Source organism: Ipomoea nil, unplaced genomic scaffold (genome assembly GCF_001879475.1).
Source record: "Ipomoea nil cultivar Tokyo-kokei standard unplaced genomic scaffold, Asagao_1.1 scaffold0482, whole genome shotgun sequence".
NCBI classification, from domain to species: domain Eukaryota; kingdom Viridiplantae; phylum Streptophyta; class Magnoliopsida; order Solanales; family Convolvulaceae; genus Ipomoea; species Ipomoea nil.
The window spans coordinates 4,535,093-4,548,528 of NW_017616910.1; the positions used below are offsets into that span (position 1 = coordinate 4,535,093).

Consider the following 13,436-nt stretch of genomic DNA (forward strand, 5'->3'; position numbering starts at 1 on the left):
GAAATTGAGTGGATTTATTGGATTGTTTACATACAAAATTCTGCATTTTGAATTTTCTACATATAAAGTTGAGTTTGTTTGATAAAGTCGGTTTTGAATTTATTGGATTGTTTACTGGATTTATTGGATGGTTTGATAAAGTCAATTTTCAAATTGAGTTTGCTAGTGTTTGTGGCTTCTTCCTATGGAAGGATGAAAGTGGAAAGAGGGGGAAGGTGAGCATGAAGACGTAAAGAAGCTCATGGTGTCTTTGAGGTGTGAAATAGAAGGTGTAAAAGAACTCATTGCAAATGACTATAGTGCAATGAAAAAAGAGAACCAGGCATTGAGGAAAAAATGTTTTTTTTTTTCCTTATAATTGTAATTGTGTTTCTTGTAGCAAAATGTTGTATCTAGAAAATGTAATCGTTTGACATTGTAATCATTTGAAATTGTAATGAAAAATCTTTGATTTGGTATTTTCAATTGGTTTAGCAGACTTGATATGGTATTTAGTAGTTTGACATTGGCATTATTGGCTTTGATATGGAATATGTAGACAAACTGCCATATAGAATTCCTGAGCATGTAGACAAACTGCCATTAGCTTTGATATTGTATTTTTAGATTGATATTCTTGGTTATGTTCCAAACTGCCATATGGAATTCAAAAAAAGTAGACAAAATGTCATTATAAAAAAAGTGGACACATTGCAATTTCATAAAAGTAGCCAAAATGGCATTCCATTAATGTAGCTAAAATACATTACTACCAGGGTACATTACAACCATTAATGTAGCCAAAAAACATCAAATCTACCATTCATTTTACTAGCAAAACAGTAGGCATTCCTCCACCATAAATCAGTAGCAAAACAGTAGGCATTCCCTCCACCATAAATCAGTAGCAAAACAGTAGCCTTGCAGATCATAACGTGCTGTTCCATTCCATGTTTAGCATCTCCAGTAGACCACCAGAACAGCAGAAAATGACTCAAACAAAATAACCTGCTTTTGTACATTCCAAACAGTCAGTTCATCAGCACAAAACGTACAGTAGGCCAAAATGCATTTTATAAATCATTAGCAAAAGAGTAGCAGCAAACTGCCTAAACATTAGCAAATCAGTAGCCCAAACTGCCTTAATCAATAGCAAATCAGTACCTAAAAAACTATTTCAGTAGTTGCAAAACAGTAGCTTTTAGCCTTCAACCCTTCAGTTTTGTATGCAATCTACAAACATAAACAATTTATTAGTATCATAATCCAACATAACTAGAGTTGATAATCATATAAGGTTTAGCTTAATGTAATTACCTGCCTTTCCAATACTGCTTTCTTGAGATAATACAACCCCTCTCCCTCTTCCTCTAACACTTGCATCCCTCCCTCTTCCTCTAACACTTGCAACCCTCCCTCTTCCTCTAACACTTGCAGCCCTTCCTCTAACAGCACAGAAGTTCCACATTCTCCTTGTTGGCTTGGCAATGTAGGACAAAATCTTTTGTTGTGCCCCTTCCCCTTGCACAGTTGACAAATCATTATTCTTCCTTTCCTTGACAACTTTTTAACTTTTGAACTCAATTTGTTTTTGTCCTTGTTCTTTTCATCATCTTCAAGCTTTCTTTTTTTCTTGGGTCTGCCAATCATCTTCCTTGGAACTAGGGCATGTATCTCATCTCCTTCAGTTCTTGGCCAAAACATTTCTCCATTGACTGGCTCAATTACATGCTCATAAGTCTTCAAGTACATATCCTTACTATACCATTGATGAATGTATTGATCTGGCTGGTACCCCTTGTGAAATATATCACAAATTGAATGAGAACATGGTAAACCAGTCAACTGCCATAGTCTACAAGAACAGGTCCTCAACTGCAAATTGACCTTTAATTGGAATCTTCCTTTTTTCACCTCATATCCATCAGCTCCATTGTAGACAACCTCCCAATTAGCACTGCCAAGTATGTTCTCATTTAATTTCTTCAGCACACCTGACCCATAATTCCCAGTCCATCTTTCAGCAAATACTCTCTTCTTTGCAACCCTCTTCATCACAAAAACTCTTATATCTTCTAACATTGGAATAATGTTCTTGGACCTTGCATTCAACAATGTCTTGTTGAATGCCTCACTAAGATTGTTGTCCACCAAGTCACATTTAATTTCTTCTTTAAAGAATGCTTTGCACCAGAACTGCATATGATACTTGTTGAGATTATGAAGTGCTGTAGCATCTACCTTCTCCAAATCTTTCAACTTTTCTGGGAGTAGTGCTTGAGTAGGTGTCTTTGCAATCTGCCAGAAGTGAGCCTTGAATACCTTCTCTCTGTGATTCTTACTCCAATTGGCATGGACATGCCTAGCACAATTTTTGTGCTCAACTCCAGAAAATAGCTCTTTTATCACATTAGCTAACCCCTAGGGGTGTGCAAATTTCGGAGAAATTTCGGTTAACCGACCGAACCGACGAAATTCGGTTAACCGCTTTCGAACCGAAATATTTCGGTTCGGTTAATGGTTAAAGGTTTTCCCAAAATTCGGTTAACGGTTAATTCGGTTCGAAAGTGTTGGTTAACCGAATTAACCGAACGGTTAACTGAATTTTGGAATATATTTATAATATATAATATATTAAATATTAAATATATAATTACTAAAATTATAAATAGTCAAAATGTCAAATAGAATAAATAATAATCTGAATTTATTATGATATGTATGTTATTTTAATTGGAATTATTATTTTAGGAATTATTTTATGAATTTTAAATTTTAGGGTTAAAAATTTCAGTTAATCGGTTAACCGAAAAAAAATTCGGTTCGGTCAATTCGGTAGAGTAAATTTCGGTTCGGTTAACAGTTAAAGCAAAAAAAAAAAAAAAAATCGATTAATTTGGTTCGGTTAACCGAATGAACACCCCTACTAACCCCTGAAAGATCAAATCAAAGTTAATTACCTATTGATGTAAACTGTAAACTAAAAAATTGCATAAAGGAAATAATAGAATTGGATTTACCTTCTGCTTATCACTCATTAAGGTCCATTGAGAGTTGTCCACAATTCCCAAATCTCCCTTTAAAAGGTTTAGAAACCAACTCCATGATGAGCTATTCTCATTCTCTACTACAGCCCAAGCAATTGGGTACATTTGATTGTTCCCATCTCTACCCACAGCAGTCTGTATCTCACCCTTCAGTTTTCCTTTTAAAAAGCAGCCATCCAGTCCAATAAACGTCCTGCACCCCCCTAAAAAACCCTTCTTCATTGCATTAAAACACACATATATCCTCTCAAACACCAATGGTGAGTTTTCCACTGTGCTGGTTGTTTTTAACTTGACTGTAGAAACTGGATTTGAATTCAAGCACTCTTGAGCATTATCCCTAAGTCTTTTGAACCGACTCTCATATCCAATATCAAACTTCTTCAGTATCCCTGTTATTGCCCTTCGACACATACTAACAGTTACATTCAAGTTCATTTCAGATTTTATGTCTTTGCTCAACTCTGAATATCCAATAATTGGATTTTGCCTCACCTTCTCTTCAAATTTTCACTCCAATCATTTCTGACTAACTATCCCTAAGGTAAATTGGTTGTTGCATTGATGTTCCAACATAAGTGCCTTCACCTGAAAACACCTTGTTCTTTCTTCCCACCCTGCACTAACATGAAAACCACAACCCTTCTCTAAACACTCAACCCTAACATACTGTAATTGATTCTTTTTCCAAAACAGATCCCTTTTTGTGCTCACAACATAACTAATCATAGCAAGCTTGAATTGCACATTGTCATCAAAGTACATACCAATTTCAATAAATGGTGGATTTGATTTTGGGTTGAACTTAGGGTACTTATCGTTGTACTTTGATTGCACTTCATTCCCTTCATCATTTTCTAACTCTTCTTCAACTGTTGGGGGATCTTCTGAGTCATAATACACAGAATCTGCCTCATCTCCTAAGGGATTTTCATATGTTGGCACATAAGGTGGTATTCGTGCATCATCTACTCTGGTTTTCTTTTTTTTTTTTTTTCCTGTTAGTAATCTGCTCACAACCACTAGTAATCTGCTCACTACATCAGTCCCCTCCTCATTGTAGGAGTCACTCCCAATTCCTGAACCCCCAAATTCCTCACCTTCACTCGGATCTTCCTCACCCCCAAATTCTTCATCATCAACCCCAAATTCTGCCTCCTCACCCCCTAAATCTGCCTCCTCACCCCTTAAATATGCCTCCTCACCCCTTAAATTGGCCTCCTCACCCTCAGTTTGAACTGCACTCCCCCCTTCAGGCCCAGGTAAACATAAATCAACCACATCAGGTTCATCTACCCCATGTTCAACATAAATCTCACACCTTTTATTCTCCCTACCAATCTGAGCTAAGTGGAGAGTAGTAACATCATTATGAAGTAGCTTTAAAGCTGTAAAGGGTTCAGTGGTCAACTTATATGTCAGTGAGGCTATTTTTCCATATTTTTGGTCTGCTATATACTTCACTAGGTGGGGATACGAGATTAAGTCAGGGTCCAGACACTTGTCTCACCATTCACATATTTTAACCTAGGTTTTTTGATGAAATTACCACCATGATGGATAATTAATTCCCACCCTTTCATCCATCCTGACACAAAAAAATAAAAAAAAAAAATCAAGGCACATTTAAACACAAAACACAAAGCTACTGTCACACATTCAAGGCACAGTTTTACACAAACCAACTGTCAAAAAGAAGACTACAGAAATGCAGGACCACACTAAAATACAAGCATATTCAAACACCAGGACCCCACTACATCATAATAAAAGCAAAATCACAGTGTATGAGGACCACACCACATCATATTCAAAGCATATTCACACCATATTCGCATATTAAGAAATACCTACACCATATTCTACATATACATATATATTTAAATACCTTACTCGAAGTCCACTCTTCTTTCCTTTATCGCCCAGTATTCGTTGCCCAGTGTTCTCTTCCACCAACAGTCGTCGTCTTTAATTGGGTCGTCGTCCAGGGATGTTGTCTGGATTTAGGGATTTAGCGTTTGAGTCGTGGGGTGGAGCTATTTTTCGCGATTGAGGTTTCTGGGTAAGAGCAAAGTAAAATTAGGGCTTAAAATTAGGGATTAGTTTGTGTATTTGAACGAAGAGATAAAAGGGATGCCAACACAACATATTTTAACACGTCAGCGACTAATAACCTCCACATCAGCAACTTCTACCGTCTACCTGAGGGAAACCTGTAAAAAAGGCTAGGCGAAAAAAAAAATTAGTTTGTGTAGCGAATCGGCACATAAAAGGTCAGGGTGCGGCATGAAGAATGGCGTATGGTTCAGGGTGTGGGATGACACTTCAGCCTGATATATATTTTGTTTTTATTACAAAGGAAGGAGATACCCACATATACAACATCATATCAAAAAGTAGGGTTTACTTGATTTTTTTTTTTATTACAAAGGAAAGAGATACCCACATATACCATCTACGCCTACACTGAGGCTCAAACTCTAAACCTCCTACATAGGGGAGCTACCAAATACTAGTGGACCACAAAGTTCTTGGTGATTTACTTGATATTATTATCCTTAAGTATTGAGAATAATAAAACTTCCAATTCAAAAATAGTAGAAATTAATTAAAGTATGTATACATACATGTCCGCACAGGGTTAATTTAATGGTTCAATAGGTAGGAGAAGAGATCAAAATTTGAGAGCAGCAATGTAAGGATTATGTCTAAAATGGACAGATAAGCATTTAACCCTATCTACTGAGCTGATTTACATTACCCCATATGCTCTGTCCCGTCGGGTCCAGGATTCAATTCAAGTCTTTGGGATTCGTATGTATACATGCATGGATATGGTAAATCGGTAAATCCAATCCTTCAATTCCTTGCCTTAATTTCCCACCGCGAAACTCCCATATTTTCCTCTCGTTGACAAAGCATCCTGCAACAGTCAACCTCAGAATCCACCACCGTATATTCTCAACCTGCAGGATTAATCCTCTTCCCCCGGCCTCTCTTATATATATCTATCCTTCTATCTATTTCTTCATTTTCCCTCCGGCCGGCCAGCCAGCCAACAACATATATTATTATTACCGCCATGCATATATATATGTATATATAAATCCAAAACCTTAAACTTGGAAGATCAATTATATTGGAAGTTTAAGGCCCGCGATTATATATAATATAATGGTGCGGAATTTGAGTTGGTTGGCGGTGTTATTGTTATTGTTGTTGGGGGGAGCTGAGGGGTTTATCGGTATGCAATGGGGAAGATACGCGACGCAGAGCTTGGTGCCATCAATGGTGGTGGATTTGCTTCTGCAGAATGGGATAAAGGAGATCAGACTGTCGTCGCCGTCCCCCAACGTGATGGAGGCGTTGCAGAGCTCCGAACTGGGCGTCACCGTCGCCTTGCAGAATGATTTCATCAAACGCGACAAATTCTTGGAAAATATCAAAGACGTTACCTCCTGGGTGCAAGAGCTTCTCGTCCCGCCTGTACAGAGAGGAGTCAATATCAAGTATGTATCTTCATATCTTATTCCTCGATATATATATATATATATATATATATATATATATATATATATATATATATATATATATAGGATCAAGAGAATTTTCCGTGTGCTGACTTTTTTTTTGACAGAAATATGTAAAACTCAGTTAGGACTTGTGTTTTTGGAGTTGTCCCGGGTGTTTTTTTTTTTTTTTTCATTATTTACTTAAAATGCAATGGCGAGTTGCGTTTTTCGTATTGTATACGTTAAACGCATCTGCCAAATGCGTTTTCATGTGACGTACGGAATACGTTAAAACGCATTTGGGGAAATGCGTTTTACGTATAATACTTTAAAATACTTAAAACGCAACTCCGAAATGCGGACTATTTACCGGCGCTAGTCCGCCGGAATTGTGTGTAAAATGCAAGAATCAATCAATTCTTCCACGGTATGAAACGAAGAGCTCTTCTTCGGCTTCGACGGCGAGGGCTTTTTTTTCGCCGTCGCTGGCGGCGGAGTAACGGCGTCTTTGGTGTTCTGAACCGCCGGCGGAAGCCTAGTGGTGTTTAACGTGGGCTTGAGGTCTTCCAAGGCCTTGCTGACCTCATCCCAGGAGCCAGGAGCTTCATCAATGCAGTTGAGCTTCTCAAGCAACGGCGGCGAGACGTGCGCCACCGCCTTTATCTTCTCCGCCTCCTTCTTTTTCTCATCATCATTATGCGTTTTACGTATTCAAACCAAAAACGCATGTGCTAATTGCGTTTTATGGTTTTCGCGGTCGCCGGTACAAAATAACCAAGAAACGCAACTTACTTTTGCGTTTTCGGTATAATACGTAAAACGCAAAAGTAAGTTGCGTTTTCTACTATACCGTATCCCCTAGAAAACGTATTAAGGTAATGCGTTTTACGTATACGAATACGTAATTGCGTTTTACATAAATACAGGAAGCGTTTTACGTAAATACAGGAAAAAAATACGGCCGGGACACAACCAAAAACGCAACTCCCAAGGGAGTTTTACACATTATTATCAAAAAAAAAAAAAAAAAAAAAACATGATACATTTTGAAAAATAACCGCGGTTGACCACACATTTCGGTCACATTTCGGTCATTGATCCTATATATATATATATATATATATATATATATATATAGGGTGACGGGACTTTATTTTATTCATGATTATTACCTTTAGTTTGTAATATAAAATATTACATTTTTATATTGACCCAAAGTGTAATAAATTAACTTTTTTACATTAATTTGTAGGACATTGGTTATTACGGAACAACCATACACGATTGACCGAGGACCGATATGGAACCTCACTGATGTCTTCAAAGAGACTGTATTTGCAATGCAAAAATACAACCTTACGCACATCAAGCCCACAACCAGCCATTTCACCGACGTCTTGAAGAACATAACCAAGCCATCGGAAGCCGATTTCCGCGAAGACATCAAGGACAAGATGCTCGAGTTTCTTAAGCTTTTGAAGGACTCAAATTCCTTTTTCCTGTACGATATGTACCCAATCATATCGGCCAATGTGAGCGGCTGGCCCATCGAGTTCGCCTTCATGGACAACAATTCCAGTTTCGCCATCAAAGACGGCAAGTACACTTACCGGAACGCCTTCGAGTTCATGCACGACGCGCTGGTGGTGGCGCTGGAGAAAGCAGGGTATCCGCACATGGAGATCGTGTTCGGGGAGATCGGATGGCCAACGGACGGCGGGAAGCACGCGACTCCGGAAAATGCGGAACGGTTTCACCGAGGGTTTCTGAAGCATATAGTGGAGAAGAAAGGGACGCCGAGGCGTCCGGGGAAGAATATCGACGTTTTCCTGGGATCGTTGACGGACGAGAACAAATTCGCGCTGAGATTGGGGCCGATTCTGCGGCACCGGGGGATCTACGACTTCGACGGGACGGCCAAGTACAAGATCGACTTCAGCGGCAAAGGGCGCGACATCTATCCGGCCACCGCCGCCGGCACCGTGAAAATGCCGTCGCGGTGGTGCATCTTCAACAACGACAACCGCAACATGACCAAAGTGGATGAGCAATTCCAGGTGGCTTGTACCTATTTCGATTGCACGTCCCTCGGCCCCGATTCTTCGTGCAGTAACCTCACCCGCCCCTCCGCTGTGTCTTATGCTTTCAACATGGCTTATCAGGCGAGTACTCTTATTTTTAATTATATATATTCATATTCTTTTACCAGAGAAATCGGAGGAGATTAAATGTATGTTTGCACGGGGTAAATCTCACCAGTTGACTTTAGTCCGTCCAAAATCACAAGGAGGTAAAAGGTTGTTAGGTGATTGAATTAATGGATTTGACTAGTTGATAGAATTAGCCGTAGAAATGCGTTTAGTAAAGTTAGTAATGTTGAACATATAGTCATTAATGTGCAATTCAAATATCAGCTTAGCCTTTTAGTGGGTTGAGATGGAGCACATGCTTCAATTTGGTATCAGAGCATATTGTAGTTACCAAGTCAATATATAGTGTGTAGCATGGCAAATTATACTATATATATAGATCATGGTTCACATTGTTAGGTGGAGCACTAATAAAATGTACAGTTTTGTTATATTGAATGAAATAGTATACATAAAAATGAACATTCAGTAAATCTTTTAAAAAATAAGCATTCAATGTACTAAAAATATACCTTTAGTATATTAATAACGAACCTTATATTGGTAGTCTATCTTATAAGGTGGATTATGATCTATGTATAATTAATGATTGTTGTGGATCATATATAGTTTTTATTCGTTTTTGTGACGAAAAATTTACTGAGTAAGAGTTTGTTAACAGGGTATGAACCAGGATCAGAAGAGCTGTGATTTTGCAGGGTTGGGTGCACTAACCCCTTTTGATCCTTCAGTGGGTTCTTGTAAATTCCCAGTGGAGATTTTGACTGCGGAGAGGGTAGATGGTGGCATTCAAATCATCACTTATGTTGGTTATGCCAAATCCAGTGGTGACAGACTAAAATGTTACACAACACTACAAGTATTGTTGCCCATTGGTCTTATGTTATTATTTATGTTTAAAAAACAGTTGGATTTTTTAGTTTGAGCGTCAATGTTTATGATACGACCTAGGACATGCACGAGACGGATGAGGTGCATAAATTTGATTATGTTCAAGTCATACGTGTATATATAAATCTCTATTGTATAACAGTAGAATGTATGGAATGTATCTATTGTATGACAATATATATCTATTTCATTTGTTGAGCCGGTGTAGCTATACGAGTATACGGTGGTGGAAGACAAGCTCTGTAACCTGCCGGCCAATTGTTTTATTTATTTTTATTATTTTAATGTCATGTAATCTGGATCACGTCATAAAAAATGGGGTAACATGTGAAAAAAGAAGGTAAGTGTGTTCAATTACATTATATTTTAAATGATGAGGGAATTGAGCAATTCTAAGTAATAGATAGGTCTGTTTGATACTTGTGCCGAGTATGACAAAAATGTCAAATAAGTCCATCTACTATTGAAATAAAACACGTCTAATAAAAAATATTCCAATAATAAATATATATACAAGTAATCTAATAATAAATAATTAAATATGTAATAATCTTTGATTTATGAGAAAGTCAATGGTTGTAATTCGAAGGTGTGCAGAGATCAGAATGAAGTCCACTGTAACAAAGACTTGTCTTCTTTTGAGTTGCCATTTAGGGAATGCTCTTATACTAATTGATTAACCCACAAATTTAGGAATAAAATTAAGTTTGCCCATTGCAAGAAACCAATTAACTAAAAACAAATTATAAACGTCCAACCATATACCGGCCTTGAATTGGCAACTACAAATTAATTGAAGATAAACCCAAGAATGATGCAAGTTGTTATTGTCATCACAATAACACCGGCTCAACTCTTAGTTGTTTCATAGTTATTAACTCCCCATATTTTATTAAAATTATTGATGATATGATGGACTTTAATTACAATGGGTACGCAGATCGAGTCACTTTATAAACCACTGCACCATATATATATCCGACCTGAAATTAAACTGCACATACCAAATTAAATACGTCGATGGAAATCCAGGGAGTAGGCGGGCGGCGGCGCCGGATAATTCTGGTGCCGTTTCCCGTTCAGGGCCACATAACGCCGATGCTGCAACTGGGCAGCATCCTTCACGCACGGGGGTTTTCCATCACCGTCGCCCACACCGAATACAACGCTCCTCATCCTTCCACCCATCCCGAGTTCATGTTCCACGCCTTGTCGGACGGTTTGGGTGCTGGCTACGACATGTCTTTCGACAAGATTCTAGGCGCTATCTATATTATGAATGAAAGGTGCAAGGTGCCTTTGGTGCAGTACGTGGAGAACCAGACGGCGTGCGGGGAAGAAATTGCGTGTATTATTCATGACAACATCATGTTCTTCGTTGATGCTGTGGCTACTCGCCTCAAGATTCCGGGAATAGTTCTGGCCACTTTCAGTGCATCGTATTTCCAGGCTCTAACGTCTATTATTCCACGCTTTGATGCTATATTTCCCTATCAAGGTATACCAAATAGTACATTTTTTACTGGATGTGCACTACTGAAAATTATTGAATTTCCGACCACTGAAAGTGATATTAAATCAGGTCGAAAGTAAAAAGTGGTCGGAAATAGCAAAAAGGTTTTTCCGGATACAAATGTGGTCGGAACAAGGCTTTCGACTTGATTTAAGATCACTTTCAGGTGGTCATAAATTCTATAATTTCCAGTAGTGGTGATTAAATGATTAATGCCACAATTTTTGTAATTATCCCATGATGACATTATTGCAGACTTGATGCTTGAGGAACCACTGCCAGACCTTCATCCCCTGAGGTACAAGGACGGCCCATTTCAACCAACTCAAGATAATGATATTCCAGAGCCAATACGAGATTTTTTCAGAATAACAAATGACATAAGATCTGCAGTGGCATGCATTTGCAATAGCATAGACTATCTAGAGCATTCATCACTGTCAAAGCTTCAAACCCACTACAAGGTTCCGTTCTTCCCCATAGGCCCATTTCACAAGTTGGCCTCATCAAACTCCCCAACCAACCTGCAAGAAGAGGACACCAGCTGCCTGCCATGGCTGGACAGCCAAGCTCCTCTCTCGGTCCTCTACGTGAGCGCCGGCAGCGTAGCCGTCGTGGAGAAACACGCGGTGGTCGAAACCGCCTGGGGACTAATCAACAGCGGCCGGCCGTTCTTGTGGGTGGTGCGGCCGGGATCAGTCCACGGCGTGCAGTGGACGGAATTCTTGCCGGAGGGTTTCCAAGAACTGGTGGGGGATAGAGGTCTGGTGGTGAAATGGGCCCCGCAACGGCGCGTGCTATCACACCCCGCCGTGGGAGCGTTCATGACTCACTGCGGATGGAACTCGACGTTGGAGAGTATCTGTGCCGGAGTTCCTATGATCTGCCAGCCTGTGTTCTCGGATCAGCTCGTGAACGCCAGGTACCTTAGTGATGTATGGAAGGTAGGGCTGGAAATGGAGGTGATAGATAGAGATGTGGTTGAGAGGAGTGTGAGGATGATGATGAAAGGTGAAGAAGGCAAAGATATGAGGAAAAGAGTGGTTGATTTGAAGCAGAAGGTGGAGAGTTGTGTTGAGAAAGATGGGTGTTCTTACAAGGCCTTGAATGAGCTAGTAGAATTCATTTCTTCTCTTCATCACAAGGATTAATTATATATATATATGGTTGTTCATCCTTTCAATCACTAATCTAAATAAATAAATTTTATGTACATACAATTCATATCCTATTTAGTAGAGTAAATAACAAAAATCATTTATTGATTATGCCATAATTCATAAATTAGTTATCAATTATCAAATATCAATTTTACCTAATTAAGTCCTCAACCATTCAGTTTTTACTACTCAATTTAATTGTCTATCAATTAGTACGGTTAAATGCAAGGACATTTTTGACAAATCAAATGAACAAAGGACTAACTTGAGTAAAAATTGAATAATTGAGGAATGATTTTGATTATTTATTCAAATGGTATTTTACTTACTTTTATTTTCACTTTTATTTTTGTAAATGATATGATGTATTTTTTCTAGTCATACAAGCCTAAAACATAAAATATTGGTAGAAATATTATGAATAGTAGACGTTAACCTAACAACTTGGGATAATAGGCAAGTTTAGTGTTAATATAGCTAATCATTTGAGCACGACTACAACAGCAATAATGAGTTGATAAATGTACCAAATGAATAAGACAAAATATACATTTTACAAGAAGGGAAGTTATAAGGGAGCAAATCTAATATTATATATTTATATGTCAACCTGTATGATATATGATTTTTTTTTTCTAATGTAACTCATATAAGACTGATTGTCTGCATATATACTTCAACCTTCTTTCATCTCTCTCTCTCTCTCTCTCACACACACACACACACACACACACACACACACACACACACACATATATATATATATATATATATATATATATAATATATATATATATATATATATATATATATATATATATATATATATATATAACATTACCACACAGTAGAGAATCTCTCTCTCTCCTCTCATACTCACTAATTCATCAGTGTCATTATGACTGACAGAAAACCAGAAAACAATGGAGTTTCCGGTCATATTCCGGCAGCTCTCGACCCTCCGAAGAAGCCTCCCAGAAACAAATACGCCATGGCTTGTTCCTTTTTAGCTTCACTGGCATCAATCTTGCTTGGTTATGGTAATTATATCTTTATGATGAGCTTGTTATTACTTAATTTTTAAATAGAAAAGCATGAGCCTTATGTGGTAAGTTTTGCTAGAAGAAGCATGCTTAAAATATCCAGTATGTTTATTTGAGTTATCTGCCTTTGTTTTAGAATCA

General features: G+C 38.2%; 2 protein-coding genes across 2 annotated transcripts; both read left to right on the plus strand.

The window, feature by feature from the left end:
* Nucleotides 1-6,074: 6,074 nt before the first annotated feature.
* Nucleotides 6,075-9,864, plus strand: LOC109173590 (glucan endo-1,3-beta-glucosidase 9-like). The gene is made up of 3 exons (XM_019322837.1): nucleotides 6,075-6,535; nucleotides 7,791-8,700; nucleotides 9,350-9,864. The coding sequence occupies exons 1-3, from the start codon at nucleotides 6,201-6,203 to the stop codon at nucleotides 9,611-9,613; spliced, it is 1,509 nt and encodes a 502-aa protein (XP_019178382.1). The 5' UTR covers nucleotides 6,075-6,200; the 3' UTR covers nucleotides 9,614-9,864.
* A 699-nt stretch (nucleotides 9,865-10,563) lies between these two features.
* LOC109173583 (UDP-glucose iridoid glucosyltransferase-like) lies at nucleotides 10,564-12,270 on the plus strand. Its single transcript, XM_019322829.1, has 2 exons — nucleotides 10,564-11,077; nucleotides 11,348-12,270. Exons 1-2 carry the CDS (start codon nucleotides 10,600-10,602, stop codon nucleotides 12,241-12,243), a joined length of 1,374 nt encoding a protein of 457 aa, XP_019178374.1. The 5' UTR covers nucleotides 10,564-10,599; the 3' UTR covers nucleotides 12,244-12,270.
* The last annotated feature ends 1,166 nt before the right edge of the window (nucleotides 12,271-13,436 follow it).

Coding starts and splice junctions, on each gene's coding strand:
- LOC109173590 (XM_019322837.1), top strand. CDS start 6,201: ATGGTGCGGAATTTGAGTTGGTTGGCGGTGTTATTGTTATTGTTGTTG. Junction 6,536..7,790: donor CAGAGAGGAGTCAATATCAA/GTATGTATCTTC, acceptor ATTAATTTGTAG/GACATTGGTTATTACGGAAC. Junction 8,701..9,349: donor CTTTCAACATGGCTTATCAG/GCGAGTACTCTT, acceptor GTTTGTTAACAG/GGTATGAACCAGGATCAGAA.
- LOC109173583 (XM_019322829.1), top strand. CDS start 10,600: ATGGAAATCCAGGGAGTAGGCGGGCGGCGGCGCCGGATAATTCTGGTG. Junction 11,078..11,347: donor TGCTATATTTCCCTATCAAG/GTATACCAAATA, acceptor ACATTATTGCAG/ACTTGATGCTTGAGGAACCA.